General features: G+C 43.5%; 1 protein-coding gene across 8 annotated transcripts in view; it reads right to left on the bottom strand.

Moving 5' to 3' along the window:
• Positions 1–3,453: 3,453 nt before the first annotated feature.
• The window catches only part of LOC110523126 (cyclin-I), a 67,093-nt gene continuing 46,444 nt past the window's right edge, over positions 3,454–24,102 (bottom strand). For 5 of the 8 annotated variants that reach the window (XM_036976667.1, XM_036976668.1, XM_036976669.1 and 2 more), the window contains 6 exons: positions 23,409–23,543; positions 19,138–19,212; positions 17,779–17,919; positions 15,041–15,277; positions 7,297–7,614; positions 3,454–4,565 (listed from right to left, as the gene is read on the bottom strand). In XM_036976667.1, coding sequence (XP_036832562.1) covers positions 4,377–4,565; positions 7,297–7,614; positions 15,041–15,277; positions 17,779–17,919; positions 19,138–19,212; positions 23,409–23,543 — 1,095 coding nt within the window. In that variant the 3' untranslated portion in view covers positions 3,454–4,376. Of the gene's footprint in view, positions 4,566–7,267; positions 7,615–15,040; positions 15,278–17,778; positions 17,920–19,137; positions 19,213–23,408; positions 23,547–24,102 lie in introns of all 8 variants that reach the window. The other 3 variants (XM_036976672.1, XM_036976673.1, XM_036976671.1) reach the window with 2 other exon arrangements.

Genomic DNA, 24,102 nt, shown 5'->3' with positions numbered 1-24,102 from the left:
GAAGTCGGATCATCTTGTCGTTCCCGTGGATGGCGGCCAGGTGAAGAGGCGTGTAGCCACAGGTAGTCTTCACATCCACGTCCAGTTTCAACCCGGCTTTGTTGACTCCGTACCAGAGTGTGTTGAGGACCCGGTGGTCTCCATGTTTAGCGATCCAGTGCAGGATGGTATAACCAGTGATGAAGTCTCTCTTGGTGAGGAGGCTGGGTTCATCTCTGAACAGGGTGTAAATGTCGGCCCAGAGTCCAGCGGCGCCCTTCACCAGCCAGTCATGCTCCTTAGGCTCCAGGGGGACCAGGTTGTGCCGGTGGAAGTAGGAGCTGTCATGGCCACTGTTTAAGCTCTTGTTACTGCAGGCCCCAGATCGCATCTCCCCCCTCAGGTCTCTGTAGCTGGGTGTACGTGAGGTAGGGTGGGAGAAGGAGTGGCTGATGCTGAGGTTGGAGGAGAGGAGGTGGAGGCGGTGGTGCCGTGCCGAGACGCTGTCCTCCGGAAACTGTTGGTCCAGGCCGGCTCCGAGACTACGACACATACGGCTGCGGAGCTGTGTGCTGATTCGCTGGACGGCGGGTCGGAGAAATGGCTCAGGGGCTGAACCAGGAATAGAGGTGGACTCGTTGGACTCTGACCCATCATCGTCATGGAGATAACCTGTGGAATGGTGCCATGACGATGCTATGTCCACCTTGTTGTTATCAAGGTAACCGGTGGAGTGATAGTGAGGCCAGGGGGCTTGCTTCTCGGCGCAGTGCATCTGAGAGAGCTGCTCACCCGAGAGAACCTGGTAGTTGAGTGCTTCATAGCTGGCCGACTCATCTCTACGGGAACCCTGGGGCCACTCATCCCTGGAGTTCAGTGATGGGCAAAGGAGGAGGCTGCTGTGGCTGTGACGGGAGGAGAGGCCGGAGTCGGCCTGGTGGTGGTACTGCTCTGAGTAACCAGAAGACCTAGCACTGTCAGCAGCGGGGGTGTGGTATGGGTAATCCAGGCGTAGGTGGCATTGGGGAGGCTGGGGTTTGACCCAAGACTGAGGAACAGCAGCTCTACTCTCCTCCGGATACTGGCTGTGAATGTCAGGGATAGGGACTGGGTCAGGGACTCCATCTTCTTTTGGTCTGGGCTGCTGTGGGATGCTATGGTGGAGGTGAAGGCTGCCATCCAGGTTGCCATTGCTCCTTGTCACCTGGGGGTCAGGGGTCAGGGGAGCAGCAGAAGGATCAGATAAACAAGGAAAGGAGCTGGCATGCTCTAGAGTGGTGAGCAGTGGCCATCCTGTAGCTGCAGAGGCTCCTCTGTGGTCAGCGTCAGAGGTCTTCCTCTTTGGCTGTACTGCATTCTGTTGCACCTGTGCTAGGTGAGTCCGAGGTGCCGGAGGTTTCACCTCTGTGTACAGGACCTCAGGGGGCAGATAGGACCTCTTGGGTTCTACTGACTGCTTGCCAAGTGTGTAACCACCAATGTAAATGCCTTTGTGATTCAGTTTTGGGACTGAAAGAGGGAGAGTCACGGGTTCTTTATCCCATTTTGTTTCAATGTTCTGACCACTCCCATCTTCTGAGCCCGTTGATATTTCTGCATTGTAAGATGGGCGGAACGGTGCCTCTTTGTTGCTGGATGCCGGAGGTAGCCCATGGTCTGTCACACATGGCGAGGAGCTTTGAATAGGCTTTTCGAAGTTGACTGTACTTTTCACATTGTTTTTCTTTACAATTCCAGCCGAGGCTAATATCTTTTCTGTGAGTTGGATGGTGTTGCCCGGTGGAACATGGAACTTCTGATTTGTGACGTGCAAGTGCGTCTCGATCAATTCCTTCTGACCTCTCTCCTGGTTTATGTTTACCAGATCTCTCGGCGAGCGGTCTCTCTCTCGCCTGTGGCGCAGGTTGTTGTCCGATGGGGGGGTTTGGAGAATGGGATCCTGTGGCGATATCTCCTCCAACAACATGGCCCAGAAATGTCTTCCTCAATACAACGTATCTAACTCCCTCCTCGGTTTTCACCACAGCCACGGAGTTAATAAACTTTTTAAACAGTTCCCGATTGTGCGTCTGGTTCTTGTGGTCCTTTATAAACGCATTGAAGTGCGCCAACAATTCAGAGTTCTTCACTCTTCCACCGTTGCACCGGAGAAAGTACAGCACCGAATCCTGAGTAAAATCGGTGGCCATTCCGTCTGTTTGCTCCAAGACCGATGTAGTGTCAGATGGGATTTTTTCTGCGCCAGTAACAATTAACTCCGCCCCATCCGAACATTTGCAACTACACCTGCATACCTGGGGCGTATTCATTAGCCCGATTCTGTTGCAAAACGTTTCTTAAACGGAAACAAACGAAAGCGGGCGGGACCTACCTGCATTTGTCCAATATAAAATGTCGTTTTGCTCGGTTTGCTTCTGTTTGGTTCTTAAACTGTAAACGTTTTACAACAGAAACGGTTTAGCCTACTCCAAACGGAAAACGCAAACAATAGTATTTATTGGAGAAATTCAGGTAGGACATTCTTCGTTTCGTTTGTTTCCTTTGGTTCTTAAACGGTAAACAGTTTCCGTAATGAATACACCCATGGTAATTCATTGCAGAAACAGTTTACAATTTAAGAAGCAAACAGAGAACAATGAGATTTTAAATTGGCCAAATGCAGGTAGGTCCCTCCCCATTTCGTTTGCTTCCGTTTAAGAAACGTTTTGCAAAAAATTGGCGTAATAAACCCCTGAGAATTAGGCAACGTGCAGATGTTGTATTGCTGATGGTTTGTACCATGATGGCTTCCATTACAGCTCCATCTAGTTGTCGCGCCGGGGATAAGTTGTTGACAACTAGCATTGTTTATTTATTTAACCTTTAACTAGGCAAGTAAGTTAAGAACACATTCTTATTAATAATAACGGCCTACCCCAGTCAAACTCTAATCTGGACGACGCAGGGCCAGATGGGACTCCCAATCACGGTCGGTTGTGATACAGCCTGGAATCGAACCAGGGTCTGTAGTGATGCCTCTGGCACTGTGATGCAGTGCCTTAGACCGCTGCGCCACTCGGAGCGCATTTTAGCTACACCTTTGTCCTCTTAACCTTCCAAATTAAGTGTTCTAACCTGCTGTGTAGACAAACCATCAGCATAACCACACCGCAAGAAATCTAATGTCACATAAATTAACTTACCTAAAATAAAGCTACGTTGCAATTTAGAAACGTGGAAAACGTTTAAAATCATAGCATTCCGGCCTAAATCATTTCATTGCTGTACTCTTCTCAAATTTGAGGATACTCTGGTGTTCCATGCTCTACCAATTGAGTACATTAACCAAGTAGCGCTAGAATCAGCGTTGCGCTCCCTCCATTTTCAAATGCTCCGGCTGTTGCCTCGGGTCTGGTTTTCAAGACTAACTGTAGCCGACAATGTGCGGGATGACACAATGAAGCTACTTTGATACACAGTAACCAGATAAAGACGGATTATTTCACTTGTTTTATTGATGCCACAAGTTGTCAGCAGTACATCGGCAGTTACCAGCACCCCAGAGCAAGAGCCTTTTGGCAATAAACAAAAAAAAAACAGCAAGTTGTTTCTGAACAGCAAAGATAAGGTGAATTATGGTAGCTACATCTTCAAACCCTCTTCTTGATAGCATCTGAAATGTCACCCTATTTCCCCCCCATAGGCCTCTACTAAAAAGTAGTGCACTATGAGGGATAAACCCTCTTTTAAACAAAGTTGTTTATCTTAAAACATATTGCGTCATTGGGTAAATTGATTCACTTATGCATCGTCATTAATGACAGTAGCTTGTACCGTTCATTCTTTGGTTAAACTACTACAGCACACTGTGACGGGACAAAGACAGGAAAGTTGTGGAAGGGGATATTTCCATTATTAAACATGAAAAAAAAACATTCAGTACTTCAGGTTAACATAGTTCTACACGCTTTTACAGTCAAACTCTAACGTGACATGTTTTGTGAGGGGTTAAAGACAACATACTGGGAATGATTTTTTTTATTTCAGGAAAAGAGGAAGGCAAAAGAAAATAAATATACTGATTGAAACTTAGATTAGTTAGTCAAAAACAGAAATAAAATGACATGACTTTAGAGAAATATCATCACAGAGACTCACAGGGAGAAGTAGTAATTTGACCTATTTTTTTGAAGGATAATATTTATATCATTATATTATATATATTTTTTTATCATTTTATATTTGTGCTCAACAAATAGTTATGAAATAGCATATTTTTTTGGTGACTTTTTTTGGGGGCTCAATCGAGGCCTGGGGTTGGTGGATAAATGCCATGTGACAGATTGAATACTGAGACTTATTTTCCTTGCAGCTCAGGTAGAGAGGAAGAGAAGGCCTTGGTTTCATCCTCTTCTTCTCTATGAGACACTGACGGGTTGGAGAGGGGGGCAGGGGGAGGTGTGGCCCTCCCTCCTGACCAATAGGACAGGACTCTCCTCTAGAGGCTCCTCCCCCGTTACCGCCGTCCCTTCCGGAGCGCCCCCGTTCTCTTCGTTGTAGAGTCGTTTGATCCCCTCGTAGAATTCGTCGACCTCCATCTCCTCCACCTTAATAATAATAATATTATTTATAAGCACATAATACAATACATTATATCACTTAAAATACATTACATTTGGATAGAGCTTTTCATTGTCATCTCAAAGCTCTACTACCTAAACATATTACCATAAACACAATATGCTTTCATAATCAAGGCAAGTCAAATAGCAATAGTATACAGTGCATTCGGAAAGTATTCAGACCCCCTCAACTTTTTCCACATTTTGTTACGTTACAGCCTTTATTCTAAAATGGATTAAATAAAACATGTTGGTCAATCTACACACAATGCCCCATAATGACATCACAATGCCCCATAATGACATCACAATGCCCCATAATGACATCACAATACCCCATAATGACATCACAATACCCCATAATGACATCACAATACCCCATAATGATAAAAGCGAAAACACGTTTTTAGAAATGTATTAAAATAAAAACAGAAATACCTTATTTGCATAAGTATTCAGACTGTTTGCCATGAGACTCTAAATTGAGCTCAGGTGCATCCTGTTTCCATTGATTATCCTTGAGATGTTTCTACAACTTGATTGGAGTCCACCTGTGGTAAATTCAATTGATTGGACATGATTTGGAAAGGCACACACCTGTCTATATAAGGTCCCACAGTTGACAGTGCATGTCAGAGCAAAAACCAAGCCATGAGGTCGAAGGAATTGTCCGTAGATCTCAGAGACAGGATTGTGTCGAGGAGCAGCGTTGAAGGTCCCCAAGAACACAGTGGCCTCCATCATTCTTAATGGAAGAAGTTTGGAACCACAAGAACTCTTCCTAGAGCTGGCCACCCGGTCCAAACTGAGCAATCGGGGGAGATGGGCCTTGGTCAGGGAAGTGACAAAGAAACTGATGGTCACTCTGACAGAGCTCCAGAGTTCCTCTGTGGAGATAGGGGAACCTTCCAGAAGGACAACCATCTCTACAGCACTCCGCTAATCAGGGCTTTATGGTAGAGTGGCCAGACGGATGCCACTCCTCAGTATTTTTATTTAACTAGACAAGTCAGTTAAAAACAAATTCTTATAATGACAGCCTACCCCGGCCAAACCCTAAACCAGACAACGCTGGGCCAATTGTGCGCCGCCCTATGGGACCCCCAATCATGGCCGGTTGTGATATAGACTGGAATCGAACCAGGGTTTGTAGTGACGCCTCTAGCACTGAGATGCAGTGCCTTAGACCGCTGCGCAATCGGGGAGCCAAAAAAGGAGCATGAAAGCCTGCTTGGTGTTTTCCAAAAGGCACCTAAAGGACTCTCAGACCATGAGAAACAAGATTCTCTGCTCTGATGAAACCAAGACTGAGCTCTTTGGCCTGAATGCCAAGTGTCACATCTGGCAGAAACCTGGCACCATCGCTACGGTGAAGCATGGTGTTGGCAGCATCATGCTGTGTGGTTGTTTTTCAGCGGCAGGAACTGGGAGACTAGTCAGGTTCGAGGCAAAGATGAACAGAGCAAAGTACAGAGAGATCCTTGATGAAAACAGGCTTCAGAGCGCTCAGGACCTCAGACTGGGGTGAAGGTTCACCTTTCAACAGGACAACGGCCCTAAGCACACAGCCAAGACAAGGCAGAAGTGGCTTGGGGACAAGTCTCCGAATGAACTTGAGTGGCCCAGCCAGAACCCGGATTTGAACCCGATCGAACATCTCTGGAGAGACCTGAAAATAGCTGTGCAGCAACAAATCCCCATCCAACCTGACAGAGCTTGAGAGGATCTGCAGAGAAGAATGGGAGAAACTCCCCAAATACAGGTGTGCCAAGCTTGTAGCTTCAAACCCAAGAAGACATGATGCTGTAATCGCTGCCAAAGGTGCTTCAACAAAATACTGAGTAAAAGGTCTGAATACTTAAGAAATGTAATATTTTTGTGATGTCATTAGTGGGTATTGTGATGTCATTAGTGGGTATTGTGATGTCATTAGTGGGTATTGCGATGTCATTAGTGGGTATTGCGATGTCATTAGTGGGTATTGCGATGTCATTAGGGGGTATTGCGATGTCATTAGGGGGTATTGCGATGTCATTAGGGGGTATTGCGATGTCATTAGGGGGTATTGCGATGTCATTAGGGGGTATTGCGATGTCATTAGGGGGTATTGCGATGTCATTAGTGGGTATTGCGATGTCATTAGTGGGTATTGCGATGTCATTAGTGGGTATTGCGATGTCATTAGGGGGTATTGCGATGTCATTAGTGGGTATTGCGATGTCATTAGTGGGTATTGCGATGTCATTAGTGGGTATTGCGATGTCATTAGGGGGTATTGCGATGTCATTAGGGGGTATTGCGATGTCATTAGGGGGTATTGTGATGTCATTAGTGGGTATTGCGATGTCATTAGGGGGTATTGCGATGTCATTAGGGGGTATTGTGTGGAGATAGATGAGGGAAAAAAAACAATTTAAGAATAAGTCTGTAAGGTAACTAAAAGTACTGATTAAAGGGTCTGAATACTCACGTAAATGTGATTTCATTTTTAATACATTTAAAAAAAAAAAAAGTTTTTTTTGCTTTGTCATTACAGGATATTGTGTGTCGATTGATGAGGAGGGGGAAAAAACGATTTAATACATTTTAGACTAAGGCTGTAACGTAACAAAATGGGGAAATAATCAAGGGGTCGGAATACTTTCCAAATGCACTGTATCTAGGTAGATGTTAAAAAAATGCATTACTCTGGTTGTTGAAGCAGCCAAGCTCTCACCTTGCGCTTGGCTGAGTGCTTGCAGCGCAGGGAGACTTGGTGGGAGTGGTGGCTGGGTTTGGGTGGTCCATGGACCTGGAGCAGGGTGGTAGAGGAGACCCAGGAGAGGCTCCTGTCCCTAGGGGCCGTGGATGGGGCCGGTGGGTCTGTGTCTGGGAGCCTGGTGTCGGACTCTCTTCCCCAGGTGCAGGGGTCCGGGTCCAGACTGTGGTGCAGGGACTGGTAGATGTACACAGTGTTGGGAGGCAGGGAAGCTTCCTGTGTGGACAGGTGACGTGACACCAGCTCTCGACATCGGATCAGCTGAGAACTGTCAATCTAGGGGTGGGAGATAAATGAAAGACTTGATTATAATTACAGTGCATTGCGAAAGTATTCGGCCCCCTTGAACTTTGCGACCTTTTGCCACATTTCAGGCTTCAAACATAAAGATATAAAAACTGTATTTTTTTGTGAAGAATCAACAACAAGTGGGACACAATCATGAAGTGGAACGGCATTTATTGGATATTTCAAACTTTTTTAACAAATCAAAAACTGAAAAATTGGGCGTGCACTTGTATGTTAATAGCTATGTTTCCATCCAATTGGAGACAGAGTCAGGCGAATATTCTAAAATCCGCATTCAAATATGCACATTTCCCATCGATTATTATGTCACCAGAATGAATATTTATTGTAAAGGGGGCATTAAACTCATCAAAGTGCACTTTCACCACCCTGTGAAGTTTATAACTTATTTAAATCCGTAGCCTAATAAACGGCATGGTTTCCCCGAGTCCTAGTGGGAGGACCACACGCGCCATATCATACCACACACACCATATCATACCACACACACCATATCATACCACACACACCATATCATACCACACACACCATATCATACCACACACACCATATCATACCACACACACCATATCATACCACACACACCATATCATACCACACACACCATATCATACCACACACACCATATCATACCACACACACCACATCATGGTGTGACTCAAAGTTTTACTCTGGTTATTGTATCAATATTTGCACATGAAAAGGCGGTTCCACCACATAATACATTTACATTTTACCGACACAAAAAGACTGTGTCAAACGAACAAATGATCTGTCGGCATTTATAGAATTGTACCGAAACGCCTCGTTTCCATCACAACTGTTGTGACTTCTGTTGAATTTTATTATTTCGATTTTTATTGTTTACAGTAATGTCTTTACATAACTGTGGATGGAAACGTGGTTAGAGTCAAAATACAGGCTGGCTATATTTATGCAACGGTTCCCGAGAGGCATCCTGATAATACCACTGATATATATATATATATATATTTATTTTTTAATAAGTGTGATTCAATACTTGGGAGGGACTACAACATCCATGTTATCCCCTGTATTTGTTCTGGGTTTTAGTGAACAGGGTCATAAGAGAAAGAGAGAGATTGATGGGTTATTCCACAACAGGAGAAAATATTTTTGTCATCTCAGAATGTTCTGGCAATTCTCACACAGGAACTTCAATGGGAGGAAGGATGTCTGAGACATGCTTTTTACATTTGTATCACAAACCATTTTTGAGAAAATCATGATGAAAGTGGCAAATTTAGGCCCTTTGGGACCCACAGATTGCACAAAACATTAGGACCACCTTCCTAATATTGAGATGCACCTCCCTTTTGCCCTCAGAACAGCCTCAATTCGTCGGGGCATGGACTACAACAGGGGTGTCAAAGTCAAATGGACGGAGGGCCAAATAAAAAAATCAGCTACAAGACGAGGGCCGGACTGTTCGAATGTTCATCGAAAAATTTTTAAATGACGCATATAGTCTAGTGAACCTAATTGAACCTACTGAAAACCTAACAAATATATTACAATATGATCAGATAAATAAAGCAATATTTTCTTATGGCTCTGTCAGTAATCTTTAATTTTCAACAGACACAAAAGACAAATTTCCTTTATATAAATATCCCCATAACATGAACATTAAATGAAAGAAACCGGTATTCAAGGCACCATCAGTAGACTATATTTTCTATTTTAGCAAAAGTGGGCTAAATTTACTTCAAAGAAAAAACAATAATAGCAATTTTCTATCATCCACTCAACTGAAATATTTTTAAAATATAATTGGATTGAAATACAAAAAAATAAAGTGCAAAAATCTATTAATCAAAAACAACACTTTGTTTAAGGAGAAGTAACATGCAGTGAAAACAAATATTAAATTTTAACTTTTAAACTTGAACTGAGTAAAAACTCTAAATATGTGATTGCACAGTAATGTTCACTTGTTTGAGGTTGAGGGTGATACTTGGTGGTGTCCCATCTTTTCCACAAGTTCATCAATGTTCGGGGTAAGGCTCTGAGCTGAAGAAATCCTCAGAATTGAGTGGAGGTGTTCAGCAGTAAGTCGACTTCTGTGTGATGTTTTGTTCAGGTTCATCAAAGAAAACAGTTGTTCACACAGGTATGTGCTGCCAAACATAGACAACGTTTGAGCAGCCTGGATGCGCAGCTGGGGCATTGTGCCGGGGAGGAAACGGGCGAACTCCGCAGCACCCACTGCCGCATATTTTGCCCTCAGTGCATCATTGCATTGGAGGTCAATCAACTCCATTTGGAGGTTTGGTGGTGAGCTTTCCACGTCAACAGCAAATGGGTTACCGAGCAGTTCCAACCTGCTTTTTTGTGCTTCAAAGTCAGCAAATCGGCGTCGAAAGTCAGCGGCAAGCATACCTATTTTATCAGCCAACTGTGTGCTCGGGAACGCACTGGTAGAGAGCTTCTCTTTCATGGTCTGGCAGCTGGGAAAGTGGCTCAAATTTTCTTTCCGCATCTGCGTCTCCCACAGAGTCAGTTTGGTTTTAAATGCCTTCACTGTACTGTACATATCAGAGATGACACGATCCCGACCCTGCAGCTGCAAGTTTATTGCATTCAGATGACTCGTAATGTCACACAGAAAAGCCATTTCACACAGAAACATTTCGTCTCGGAGTTGTGTTGTGTCTTTCCCTTTGCTGTCCAAGAACAGACAAATCTCCTCACGAAGCTCGAAACATCTTTGAAGCACCTTTCCCTGGCTTAGCCATCGCACCTCTGTGTGATAAGGCAAATCACCATGCTCCGTTTCTAACTCCGTCAGAAATGCCTTGAACTGGCGGTGATTCAAACCTTTGGCTCTGATAAAGTTAACTGTGCGCGTGATGATGCTCATTACATGCTCCATTTTCAAGGCTTTACCGCACAACGCTTCCTGGTGTATGATACAATGATAAGCTGTCAGCTCACCTGTCGCGTTTTCCTCTTGCATCTTTTCCCGTATCTTCGCCACCAGTCCGCTCCTGTGTCCACACATCGCAGGTGCTCCGTCGGTTGTCAAACCCACGAGTTTTTCCCAAGGCAGCTCCATCTCATTTACACATCTTGACACCTCTTCATACAAATCATGCCCCGTAGTTGTGCCATGCATAGGACGTAAAGCCAAAAACTCCTCTGTCACGCTTAGGTTGGAGTCCACTCCGCGGATGAAAATTGACAACTGGGCAATGTCAGAAATGTCGGTGCTCTCATCCACAGCCAAGGAATATGCAATAAAATCTTTTCCCTTTTTCACAAGCTGCTCTTTTAGATTGATGGACAACTGGTCTACTCTCTCGGCAATGGTGTTTCTGCTCAGACTCACATTTAAAAAGAGTTGCCTTTTTTCTGGGCAAACTTCGTCACAAACTTTAATCATGCAGTTTTTGATGAAATCCCCCTCCGTAAATGGCCGGGCTGATTTAGCGATCTCTTCTGCCAAAATAAAACTGGCCTTGACAGTTGCGTCCGCGTGTGTGTCCGCGTGTTTCGTTTCATAATGTCGTCTCAGATTATACTCTTTCAGTACCGCCACACTTTCTCCACACAGAAGACACACAGGTTTTCCAGCTACCTTCGTGAACATATACTCCGACTCCCACCTTGTTTGAAACCCCCGGTTCTCAGTATCCACCTTCCGTTTTGCCATTTTTGATGGGTATCTGAAAGTTAATTTTACTGTGATGCTGACGACTGCTGTGCCAATAAATATTGAAATGAAGCAGCCTACTGCTCGGTGCGTCACCTTTGCATTGTGGGAAATGTAGTATTGGTGCGTGTAAAAGATCTGCGGGCTGCCGGCTTGCTGCGGGCCGGTTCTAATAATAAATCAAGATCATCCCAGGGGCCGTAAAAAACCTTCTTGCGGGCCGGATGTGGCCCGCGGGCCTTGACTCTGACATATGTGGACTACAAGGTGTTGAAAGCGTTCCACAGGGATGCTGTCCCATGTTGACTCCAATGTTTCCCACAGTTGTGTCAAGTTGACTGGATGTCCATTGGGTGGTGGACCATTCTTGATACAGATGGGAAACTGTTGAGAGTGAAAAACCCAGCAGAGTTGCAGTTCTTGACACACAAACCGGTGCTCCTGGCACCTACTACCATAGCCTAGTGGTTATAGCGTTGGACTAGTAACCGGAAGGTTGCAATTTCAAACCCCCGAGCTGACAAGGTACAAATCTGTCGTTCTGCCTATGAACAGGCAGTTAACCCACTGTTCCTAGGCCGTCATTGAAAATAAGAATTTGTTCTTAACTGACTTGCCTAGTTAAATAAAGGTAAAATAAATTAATAAAATACCCCCGTTCAAAAGGCACTTACACATTTTGTCTTGTCCATTCACCCTCTGGCACACACACACAATCCATGTCTCAAATTGTCTCAAGGCTTCAAAATCCTTCTTTAACCCATCTCCTCCCCTTCATCTACACTGATTTGAAGTGGATTTAACAAGTGACATCAATAAGGGATCATCGCTTTCACCTGGTCGGCCTGTCGCAGAAAGAGCAGGTGTTCCTAATGTTTTGTACACTCCGTGTGCGTATGCCCCCTGTAAGACCTTATGATCTGTGATACATCGTGGAGTCATTAATACTCCTTATAGCTCTAACTTATTCAACATTAAAACATATTTATGTCTCAAAATAACCCTTTTTTTTAATTCAGCTTTTTTAAATATATTTTTTTTAGACAGTTTCATCAAAACGTCACATTTCCCGGAGTGGGCTCTCTGGTACTTTTAATGATATAACATTTAAAAAAATGTACATTATATGTCATTAACCAATCACAGACCTCCTTTAGGATTGCACCTTCAGCAAATCACCAGCAGAGGGAGTTCCTTTTGAATCTGTGTTGGCGGGGCACATTAAATGTATCAGACATGTCTGGAAATTATATTTAATTGTAGAGTAAATTGCTTAAAACAATATGGTGTTAAAAATGGGGGTTGTTGAGATATTTATATTAATGTTGAATAAATGAATGTAAATGAATGTAAAACATTGTATTTCTATAATGAGAATAATGAGTTCAAGATGTTGTCTGTATCATGTACGGTTCACAGATCATAAGGTATATAGCTAGGTGTCGTCATCTAAAATAACCCTAATTTATAAGACAGTTCTTATTTGAGTAATGGTGGTCGCAACCCATCTATGTGAGGCTAGCCACAATAAGGATTAGCCACAATAGTGGCCTTCAAAATAAAAGTATGTCATTGACAGTGATGCAAATGAATACAAATAGTAGAATTATGACATCATTTAATAGATCATGCTAAAAAAAAAAAAGACTTAATTTGACACATCTGTTGAAATCACACTGTATGTATTATACTTTAGAATTGAATTGGGGAAATACTTATTTCACTGTACAACCGTAACTATGGATTGTGGATCAATGACATGGGGTATCAGTCTACTCAGTGACACCCAGAGAAACATTAGCATCATAGCTCTTATTGCGGGACTCTGAAACATCTGTGAATTGAGCCACATTTATTGTCAACCTACGTGTACCGAACACTATTCCAGAGGAAAAACAATACTGCGTGGATGTTTTGGAGTCTGATAACTCTGAGGACGACATTGGGGAAAAAAACATATTGGGTATTGAGTAGACTGATATCCCATTTCATTGATCCTCAATCCTTAGGTAATGCTGTACAGTGCAATATGAATGTCAATACACACAATAGGCTGACTGGGGAGGTGATTTCACACAGTCGCAGTCCCGCGATAAGAGCTACAACGCTAATATTCGCGTTAACTCTTCACAGTTGTGTTCTGTGGGTGTCACCGAGTAGACTGATACCCCATTTAATTGCTTCACATTCCAACCTTGTTTAACATTATCTAGTGTAAATATGTCACGATTCCACAAATTATAACCTTCTGCATCGGCAGGGTAGCCTAGTGGTTAGAGCGTTGGACTAGTAACCGGAAGGTTGCAAGTTCAAACCCCCTGAACAGGCAGTTTAGGATGTTAACCCACTGTTCCTAGGCCATCATTGAAAATAAGAATTTGTTCTTAACTGACTTGCCTAGTTAAATAAAGGACAAATAAAAAGAGGTACTTTTATTTTGAAGGCAAACCGCAAATTCCACTATTGTGCCCAATCCTTATTGTGGCTAGCTTCACAACACATACCCCGGTCCGGTCGAGCTTCACTAGCCAGATGAAGCTAGCTGGCTGCTTATAACGTTAGCTTTGGGAAACAGGGTTATTAAGTAGCTGGCTAGCTATTTATTTTCATGAACTGAAGTTCAATTTCAATAGGTGAACAACAAGTGGCTACTTAGCTAAAAGTTACATGGATTCCTAAATCATTGCTAAGAATAATGAAAATGACTGCAGTTTCTATGGGTCATTGTTTTCAGGCTGGTTGTATTGGTGCTAGCTAGGTACCAAGCTAAAGCAAACAAATAATGCCTTATTACCAACGCGGTATTGTAAACACACAGTTCGTGGCCGGTGTTTGCTTGTTTGCAGACTTGGTTTGTACAGCTTTGACAGTGATACTGATAGTAGTGGTGGCGCGTGGCTTACACGGGCAAATTCAGCACAACACAACATTCTATAATAGAACTGTTGTCATTTAACGCGTCAAATTAAAAGCTTATTTAACAAGTCAAATAGTGTTATTTTGAAAAGTGTAGCTTTTTTCCACACACGCAAAGACCCAGACGGCGTCCCATACTTACAGGAGGTACAAATCTAAAAAAGGACCTACGTTTCCACTTTCACCATGATAATAAATAAAAATGGTTTGTGATACAAATGTAAAAAGCATTTAAAAACAACTTGTCTAGAGGTAGACCAGAGAAACGACATCCCTGATTGGCAGATGAGTAGAATCCCCGATTGGGTTGCTCACCTGTGTTCCCTACAAAATGTTGTTTTGAATGAAAAAATCTTTGTACCTAGACACTGAAGAAGGCTGTAAAGCCAAAACGTCTGAATGCGATCCCCGATGCAGCGAAATGAAAACAAGTGAAACATTAAAATGGAAGCTTTAAGTTTACATCAAAACCTTTTATCTGAACGAATGGGTTTTACGCACCATCCAAACTTCTGGGAGAGAGCGATGGTCTTCTTTTGATAAACATCCTTCCTCCCAATGAAGTTCCTATGTGAGAATTTCCAGAACATTCTGAGATAACCATTTTCCACTCCCCTGGGGTGGAATCACCTAGATAGGAAGTGGGGTCAGATTGGACTCCACGTCAACACTGGTACGTGTGTATGATTTAGGTAGAAGCCCTCACTGCCTAACTGGCCGCTATCTCAATATGCTCAACATACTGTACTGCAGGCCTACTTGTGCTTTCTCCTGACCAGGAGGGTAGTGAGAATTTAGTACCTGTGTTTTCCTGAGCAGGTTGATCGTGAGAGCCAGCCAGTCAGGGCAGATATTCTCCAGCTCCAGGGTGATGAGGGCCAGCGCCAGCATGGATCCCCGGGAGAGGGGCTGTAGCAGGGCGCTGTCGGCCAGGCAGTAGTGCAGCTGCTGGGTCAACACGGACAGGTGCTGCGCCGGGTTACACCCCACCAGACCCACCATGAACCGTGGCTTGCAGGACAGCACCATGACATGGAACTGAAGGGGAACAACAGCCAGTTAGTTAGCGGTCCAATCTTTTTCACTAAACTGTTGTAGGTAGGGCTGTGGCGGCGGCTGTATTACCGCCACCCCCCGGCAGTCATGAGTCATGACCGCAGAGTCATGATAACCTCCTTTTAATCACTCTGGACATGTGTTAGTAGTGCCCAGCTTGTTAAACAACCATCAGGTCCTAATGGCCTGGTACTCAGAGCTCTATTGTCCCTCCATCAGGTCCTAATGGCCTGGTACTCAGGGCTCTATTGTCCCTCCATCAGGTCCTAATGGCCTGGTACTCAGGGCTCTATTGTCCCTCCATCAGGTCCTAATGGTCTGGTACTTAGGGCTCTATTGCCCCTCCATCAGGTCCTAATGGTCTGGTACTCAGAGCTCTATTGTCCCTCCATCAGGTCCTAATGGCCTGGTACTCAGGGCTCTATTGTCCCTCCATCAGGTCCTAATGGCCTGGTACTCAGGGCTCTATTGTCCCTCCATCAGGTCCTAATGGTCTGGTACTTAGGGCTCTATTGCCCCTCCATCAGGTCCTAATGGTCTGGTACTTAGGGCTCTATTGCCCCTCCATCAGGTCCTAATGGTCTGGTACTTAGGGCTCTATTGTCCCTCCATCAGGTCACTAATGGTCTGGTACTTAGGGCTCTATTGCCCCTCCATCAGGTCCTAATGACCTGGTACTCAGGGCTCTATTGTCCCTCCATCAGGTCCTAATGGTCTGGTACTCAGGGCTCTATTGTCCCTCTGACATCAATGCAAATGTTATCGAAAATAACAAACACTAGGCCCATCTTACTTTTAAAACTCACGTCACTGTGATGAACAATTTGAACAAAGAAGTTCAACAACACTCATACACATTTCAGAGCTTATGCATATGCATTAGCTTATGCATATTCATAAGCGCAAGCCCGTTATACAATACATAGCCTACCGCATATTACACATGGCAGAAAAACGTAAAACAAAAATGATTTAAGATGTCGTTGGTACATAATTGGTCTAGCCTATACTCCAAAATGAAACAAATTTGAGTAATTTCCTTTCAGTGTGGACTGTATTATTATACATGGACTGTTGGGACTGTTAACGCTCCAAAATGTCTATCCATTGAGTCTGAGAGAGAACTTACAGCCTTAGGCGATGCAGTTGGTTCGTTGATTGTGTGCAGGGCAGTTTACAGTTAGCCATAAATTATAGTGCATTTGAATATGAATAGCCTAGTAATAGGGAATAGTTTTAAAAATATTTTCATAATTAATTGCGTGACACATTACCTTAAGCTATACAGAACATCTCACCACTACTTCAAGTCTCTAGTGGTGGTTCTGTCTAGGACACTACTTCAAGTCTCTAGGGTGGTTCTGTCTAGGACACTACTTCAAGCCTCTAGTGGTGGTTCTGTCTAGGACACTACTTCAAGCCTCTAGTGGTGGTTCTGTCTAGGACACTACTTCAAGTCTCTAGCGGTGGTTCTGTCTAGGACACTACTTCAAGCCTCTAGTGGTGGTTCTGTCTAGGACACTACTTCAAGTCTCTAGCGGTGGTTCTGTCTAGGACACTACTTCAAGTCTCTAGGGTGGTTCTGTCTAGGACACTACTTCAAGCCTCTAGTGGTGGTTCTGTCTAGGACACTACTTCAAGTCTCTAGCGGTGGTTCTGTCTAGGACACTACTTCAAGCCTCTAGTGGTGGTTCTGTCTAGGACACTACTTCAAGCCTCTAGTGGTGGTTCTGTCTAGGACACTACTTCAAGTCTCTAGCGGTGGTTCTGTCTAGGACACTACTTCAAGTCTCTAGTGGTGGTTCTGTCTAGGACACTACTTCAAGTCTCTAGGGTGGTTCTGTCTAGGACACTACTTCAAGCCTCTAGTGGTGGTTCTGTCTAGGACACTACTTCAAGCCTCTAGTGGTGGTTCTGTCTAGGACACTACTTCAAGCCTCTAGTGGTGGTTCTGTCTAGGACACTACTTCAAGTCTCTAGCGGTGGTTCTGTCTAGGACACTACTTCAAGTCTCTAGGGTGGTTCTGTCTAGGACACTACTTCAAGTCTCTAGTGGTGGTTCTGTCTAGGACACTACTTCAAGCCTCTAGTGGTGGTTCTGTCTAGGACACTACTTCAAGTCTCTAGGGTGGTTCTGTCTAGGACACTACTTCAAGCCTCTAGTGGTGGTTCTGTCTAGGACACTACTTCAAGTCTCTAGTGGTGGTTCTGTCTAGGACACTACTTCAAGTCTCTAGGGTGGTTCTGTCTAGGACACAACTTCAAGTCTCTAGTGGTGGTTCTGTCTAGGACACTACTTCAAGTCTCTAGTGGTGGTTCTGTCTAGGACACTACTTCAAGCCTCTAGTGGTGGTTCTGTCTAGGACACTACTTCAAGCCTCTAGGGTGGTTCTGTCTAGGACACTACTTCAAGCCTCTAGTGGTGGTTCTGTCTAGGACACTAGGACAGGACTATGAACGTGGTGACGGAACCCAATACTCACAATGTGTAGAAATTCCAGCGGTGTTGCAGCGTGTAGGTCCCAGTTGAGTTTATCCAGAATGATCCTCTCCATTCTCAGTATCTCTGATGGGGAGCAGCCACATCTGCTGCTGCTGGCCAAGTCACGCAGCAACGGCACACGCTGCGCGCACACACACACACACGCACGCGCACGCACACGCACACATGACTTTGGGTTAGTTGGGTTCAAAACAACAATAGCAAACACGCACCAAAGGCAGCCCACCAACCAATTTGTCACCAAGAACTCTAATCATCTTATTTCAACTTAATTGTCTGACCTCCTAATGGTACTAATCACAGAGCCTGATGGTGTTGTATGTAATGGTTATGTATTCACTAAGGAGCCTGATGGTGTTGTATGTAATGGTTATGTATTCACTAAGGAGCCTGATGGTGTTGTATGTAATGGTTATGTATTCACTAAGGAGCCTGATGGTGTTGTATGTAATGGTTATGTATTCACTAAGGAGCCTGATGGTGTAGGATGTAATGGTTATGTATTCACTAAGGAGCCTGATGGTGTCGTATGTAATGGTTATGTATTCACTAAGGAGCCTGATGGTGTCGTATGTAATGGTTATGTATTCACTAAGGAGCCTGATGGTGTTGTATGTAATGGTTATGTATTCACTAAGGAGCCTGATGGTGTTGTATGTAATGGTTATGTATTCACTAAGGAGCCTGATGGTGTTGTATGTAATGGTTATGTATTCACTAAGGAGCCTGATGGTGTCGTATGTAATGGTTATGTATTCACTAAGGAGCCTGATGGTGTTGTATGTAATGGTTATGTATTCACTAAGGAGCCTGATGGTGTTGTATGTAATGGTTATGTATTCACTAAGGAGCCTGATGGTGTCGTATGTAATGGTTATGTATTCACTAAGGAGCCTGATGGTGTAGGATGTAATGGTTATGTATTCACTAAGGAGCCTGATGGTGTCGTATGTAATGGTTATGTATTCACTAAGGAGCCTGATGGTGTCGTATGTAATGGTTATGTATTCACTAAGGAGCCTGATGGTGTTGTATGTAATGGTTATGTATTCACTAAGGAGCCTGATGGTGTTGTATGTAATGGTTATGTATTCACCAAGGAGCCTGATGGTGTTGTATGTAATGGTTATGTATTCACTAAGGAGCCTGATGGTGTCATATGTAATGGTTATGTATTCACCAAGGAGCCTGATGGTGTCGTATGTAATGGTTATGTATTCACTAAGGAGCCTGATGGTGTCGTATGTAATGGTTATGTATTCACTAAGGAAGTACTGATGGTGTTGTATGTAAAGGTTATGTATTCACTAAGGAGCCTGATGGTGTAGGATGTAATCACCTCGTCCTCCTCGCTGGTTTTGGCAGCCAGGAAGTAACAGGCGATGGCGATACAGCGGAGGTACTTTGGACGGGCCTGAGTAGAGAGAGAGAGAGAGAGAGAGAGAAACTGGGTCAGGAGGACTAAGTGATGTCACTAGTCCTCACTGTCTAAACTCGGCACCCTGGGTTCCAAATGTTCCCTGTTCAGACAAAATTCCAGGTACACACAGAAGGGTAACTAGCTCAGGCCTATCACTTTGGAAGGGCCTGAAGAGGGGAGAGAACGGAGTCACTGGCTCAGGACTGAAGTGGAGAGAGATCGGAGAGACTGGGTCAGGACTTAAGTGGAGAGAGAAAGGAGAGGCTGGATCAGGACTGAAGTGGAGAGAGAACGGAGAGACTGGGTCAGGACTGAAGTGGAGAGAGAACGGAGAGACTGGGTCAGGACTGAAGAGGAGAGAGATAATGGACATCTACCCCCTAAATCTAAATCTCTGAAACTGGAAACACTTATCTGCCTCAGTAGCTTTATGCACCAACTGTCAGAGCAGCTCACAGATTACTGCACCTGTACATAGCCCACCTATAATTTAGCCCAAACAACTACCTCTTTCCCAACTGTATTTAATTAATTTATTTATTTTGCTCCTTTGCACCCCATTATTTTTATTTCTACTTTGCACATTCTTCCATTGCAAAACTACCATTCCAGTGTTTTACTTGCTATATTGTATTTACTTTGCCACCAAGGCCTTTTTTGCCTTTACCTCCCTTCTCACCTCATTTGCTCACATTGTATATAGACTTGTTTATACTGTATTATTGACTGTATGTTTGTTTTACTCTGTGTCGTTGTATGTGTCGAACTGCTTTGCTTTATCTTGGCCAGGTCGCAATTGTAAATGAGAACTTGTTCTCAACTTGCCTACCTGGTTAAATAAAGGTAAAATAAATAAATAAATAAAGGAGACTAGACATCTACCACCCCACTACCACTATCAGATTAGAGCCATAAGGGAGATTAGACATCTACCACTATCAGATTAGAGCCATAAAGGAGACTAGACATCTACCCCCCCCACTACCACTATCAGATTAGAGCCATAAGGGAGACTAGGCATCTACCCCCCCACTACCACTATCAGATTAGAGCCGTAAGGGAGATTAGACATCTAACACACCACTACCACTATCAGATTAGAGCCATAAAGGAGACTAGACATCTACATCTATCAGATTAGACCCATAAGGGAGACTAGGCATCTACCCCCCCACTACCACTATCAGATTAGAGCCATAAGGGAGACTAGGCATCTACCCCCCACTACCACTATCAGATTAGAGCCATAAAGGAGACTAGACATCTACCCCACCCCACTACCACTATCAGATTAGAGCCATAAGGGAGACTGGACATCTATCACTATCAGATTAGAGCCATAAAGGAGACTAGACATCTACCACCCAACTACCACTATCAGATTAGAGTCATAAAGGTGACTAGACATCTACCCCACCCCACTACCACTATCAGATTAGAGCCATAAGGGAGACTAGACATCTACCACTATCAGATTAGAGCCATAAAGGAGACCAGACATCTACCACCCCACTACCACTATCAGATTAGAGACACAAGGGAGATTAGACTTCTACCCCCCCCCCCCCACTACCACTATCAGATTAGAGCCATAAAGGAGACTAGACATCTACCACACCACTACCACTATCAGATTAGAGCCATAAGGGAGACTAGACATCTACCACCCCACTACCACTATCAGATTAGAGCCATAAAGGAGACTAGACATTTACCACCCCACTACCACTATCAGATTAGAGCCATAAGGGAGATTAGACATCTACGCCCCCCCCCCACTATCAGATTAGAGCCATAAGGGAGATTAGACATCTACCCCCCCCCCCCCCCCCCCACTATCAGATTAGAGCCATAAAGGCACTAGACATCCACCACTATCAGATTAGAGACATAAGGGAGACTAGACATCTACCCACCCCACTATCAGATTAGAGCCATAAAGGAGACTAGACATCTACCCCCCCCCCCCCCCCCCCCCACTATCAGATTAGAGCCATAAAGGCACTAGACATCCACCACTATCAGATTAGAGCCATAAGGGAGACTAGACATCTACCCCCCCACTATCAGATTAGAGCCATAAAGGAGACTAGACATCTACCCACCCCACTATCAGATTAGAGCCATAAAGGCACTAGACATCTACCACTATCAGATTAGAGACATAAGGGAGACTAGACATCTACCCACCCCACTATCAGATTAGAGCCATAAAAGAGACTAGACATCTACCCACCCCACTATCAGATTAGAGCCATAAAGGAGACTAGACATCTACCCACCCCACTACCACTATCAGATTAGAGCCATAAAGGAGACTAGACATCTACCCACCCCACTATCAGATTAGAGCCATAAAGGAGACTAGACATCTACCCACCCCACTACCACTATCAGATTAGAGCCATAAAGGAGACTAGACATCTACCCACCCCACTATCAGATTAGAGCCATAAAGGAGACTAGACATCTACCCACCCCACTACCACTATCAGATTAGAGCCATAAAGGAGACTAGACATCTACCCACCCCACTATCAGATTAGAGCCATAAAGGAGACTAGACATCTACCCACCCCACTACCACTATCAGACTGGGTTGGTTCTGAAATCCCCATCACCCACTAATTACCTTGTCATTTTTGTAAATTAAGTGTTTAAGATAGTAATGTAAAGTGGAATATGAGCAAAACACTTTAGTGAAGGGGGATTCGTAATCAATAGTTAGTTACATATCGAGATATTATTTTCAATGATACATAGTATCGTTTTAACAATATCGTAATATCATTTTGCCTGCACAAAAAACTCCAGTATTTTTTCCTTCATAGCTTGTTCTTACATCTTTTAAAATAGTGAGCCAACATGTCTTCAGCACTTGTATTTCCATGACGGATCAAAACTCATGGCTCGTCTCTCTGCAGCTGACATATTTTATAAAATGTTTTATTTAACCATTATTTAAATAATTATTATTTACAACATATGGTGAGCAATATGTTTCAAAACATCGAATCACAATAAAATCACAATACATATTGTATCGGCTCCTACGTATCGTGATACTATCGTATCGTGAAGTCCCATGGTGATTCCCAGCCCTAATGGCTAATACATTTTTATTGTCCCATTGTTACTGATAAAATAATGTATATGTTGAAAGATAATGATAAAATAATTCCACTCTGACACCTTATAATTGTATGAAATTGATTAGAATCATAAAATTATAATCTGATGACGTGTCGTAGTTTTAATCAGAATTAGATTAAACAATGTATCTGTATGGTGGAAAAACACAGGCTGTCTGAGCAAGGCGTAGCTTAGGATTTGAACTTGTATGTGTGTGCCTCTGAGGAACCTATGATAGCATAGGGAGTACTTCTCAAGGTTTCCCTCATCTCGGGGGAATGGAACTGTCGGCTGGGTAGTGATACACAGTGGTGAGAACTACGGAGAAGGATAAAACTCACCTACTGTGTGGAAGTATGTGCGTAGGATACCTACTGTTTGTGTGGAAGTGTGTGCGTAGGATACCTACTGTTTGTGTGGAAGTGTGTGCGTAGGATACCTACTGTTTGTGTGGAAGTATGTGCGTAGGATACCTACTGTTTGTGTGGAAGTGTGTGCGTAGGATACCTACTGTTTGTGTGGAAGTATGTGATTATGATACCTACTGTTTGTGTGGAAGTATGTGATTAGGATATCTACTGTTTGTGTGGAAGTATGTGATTATGATATCTACTGTTTGTGTGGAAGTATGTGATTAGGATATCTACTGTTTGTGTGGAAGTATGTGCGTAGGATACCTACTGTTTGTGTGGAAGTATGTGATTATGATATCTACTGTTTGTGTGGAAGTATGTGATTATGATATCTACTGTTTGTGTGGAAGTATGTGATTATGATATCTACTGTTTGTGTGGAAGTATGTGCGCAGCATTAAAATGGATGACTTTGTATAATGGACTTTAGAATGTTCTCTGAATAAACGGTACTAATCTTCTGCACAAACGGAGTCTTTGCCTAATTATTATTACACCCATGGTCTTACAAACCTCGGGGATTGGTCAAAACTATTTGATTGATAGTTATTATCAATGGGATTGAACATTCTCGTGACAGTTACTTATGAAAAAAGGTTTCAGTATTTAATCTAGTTAACATTAAAAACCCGCAGGGTACCTTACCTTTATAGTGCCTAAAAACCTGTCCAAAATACTGATGGCTAGGGAGAGGGTCTCTGGATAGAGCTTGGTGTCATTGTGGAGGTTAATGAGCCAGCACACAGCCTCATCACGCTGGGCAGGGGAGATGTCTGTATCCTGGGAACAACAGAAGCAGAGGGGTCCGTAAAAAAAAATATATTTTTTTAAATCACAGGACACGTCACAGGTTAGTTGCTGAGGAGACATGGCATGAGCGTCAGTAAACAGTGCTTCACATTCAGAGAAAATTAACTGAAAAAAAATTACAATTAGGATATACGTATTAAAACCTAGTCACTGAAATAACTTACAAAAGTCTCAACCAAAGTCAAAATCATAGGCTTGATTAAACTACAGGAACAATATATAATTTGAGAAAAAGGCACATGAATGTCAACGAAAGAAAGAAATGCTGTTAACATCTGTTAAAAGTATGTTGGTCCCTTGACAACAAAGTAAACGAGAATGTTAAGACCATGACACAACTGACCTTCTGAACCGACCTGCTTAAGGAGCCTGTATTCTAGCTTCGGTATGCTGCTAGGAGAAGTGAACGTGTGTGCCTTGCATAATCCCTTAAAAGGGATACTTCTGGATTTTGGCCCTATACTTACTTCCCCAGAGTCAGATTAATTTGTGGATACCATTTGTATGTCTCTATGCCCTGATTGCACAC

The sequence above is a fragment of the Oncorhynchus mykiss genome, chromosome 5, assembly GCF_013265735.2.
Source record: "Oncorhynchus mykiss isolate Arlee chromosome 5, USDA_OmykA_1.1, whole genome shotgun sequence".
NCBI lineage: Eukaryota > Metazoa > Chordata > Actinopteri > Salmoniformes > Salmonidae > Oncorhynchus > Oncorhynchus mykiss.
Note: the sequence above shows the minus strand (reverse complement) of the source record. Positions and strands in the feature narration are given on the sequence as shown.